This window comes from Buceros rhinoceros, unplaced genomic scaffold, assembly GCF_000710305.1.
Source record: "Buceros rhinoceros silvestris isolate BGI_N320 unplaced genomic scaffold, ASM71030v1 scaffold12534, whole genome shotgun sequence".
Lineage (NCBI taxonomy): Eukaryota > Metazoa > Chordata > Aves > Bucerotiformes > Bucerotidae > Buceros > Buceros rhinoceros.
The window spans coordinates 3,611-4,476 of NW_010410095.1; the positions used below are offsets into that span (position 1 = coordinate 3,611).

The window sequence follows — 866 nt, forward strand, 5'->3', positions numbered from 1 at the left end:
GGGGTGGCCCCGAGATGCCCCAGCCTCTCTTTGCCCCATTTCCAGCCATTGACCCATCTCTCTCAACCACAGGGCTTTGCTTTGGGGATGTGGGGCAAAGACAACCTGGGTGATGCCTGGATGGTAGTAAATGTGTCAGAGACAGGAGCTGGTGGGTGTCGATGCCCCAGCAAATCCAGTATGTGCCCAACATACATTTGAGAATGCAGACAGGGTCACAAGTTCTGGATGACAACTGTGCAGAACGTAGATATGGACACTGGGCTCCAGCATGAGATAGGAGCACCCGAGCTTTAAAGTGTCAGTCCTATACGTATATATTCAGGGGGAGAAGTTTAGGTATCCGTAGGACTTGGTGAAAATCAGGCATCTCCAGGCTTTGGCGCATATTTGGGACTCGGACTCCTAAAACAGCATCTCTGCTGTCAACCTGATCCTTCCTATCTGGGATTTGCGACTGACCTCCACACCATCTAGCATGGGGATGTCTTTGGAATGGCTCCTGCTGGCTCTTCTTTGGGCTGCAGTACCATGGTGCAGTTTCTGCACCCCCTGAACTAGTGATGAGGTAGTCTTTAATCTCTTGCAGATCCCGCCCAATGACCCAAGAATTAAAAACACGAAAGACTGCCTTCCTTGTACCCGCTCAGCTCCTGCTTGTACCGGCAGAGCGATCCGAGATCAGATCAACGCGCTCACCTCCTTTCTGGACGGCAGCATGGTGTACGGCAGTGAAGTGCCTTTGGCCGGCAGGCTGCGGGACAGGAGCAGCCGGCTGGGCTTGCTGGCCGTTAACCAGAACTTCACGGATGGCGGGAGGGCCTATATGCCCTTCAGCAGCATGCGGAAGGACCCCTGTCTTACAG

General features: G+C 53.7%; 1 protein-coding gene across 1 annotated transcript in view; it reads left to right on the forward strand.

Annotated features, from left to right (window-relative positions):
- The window catches only part of LOC104492875 (eosinophil peroxidase-like), a gene marked incomplete at its 5' end in the record, with an annotated part of 12,314 nt that overhangs the window by 2,751 nt on the left and 8,697 nt on the right, over positions 1 to 866 (forward strand). The window contains one exon of the mRNA XM_010135479.1: positions 590 to 857. Coding sequence (XP_010133781.1) covers positions 590 to 857 — 268 coding nt within the window. The remainder of the gene's footprint in view (positions 1 to 589; positions 858 to 866) is intronic.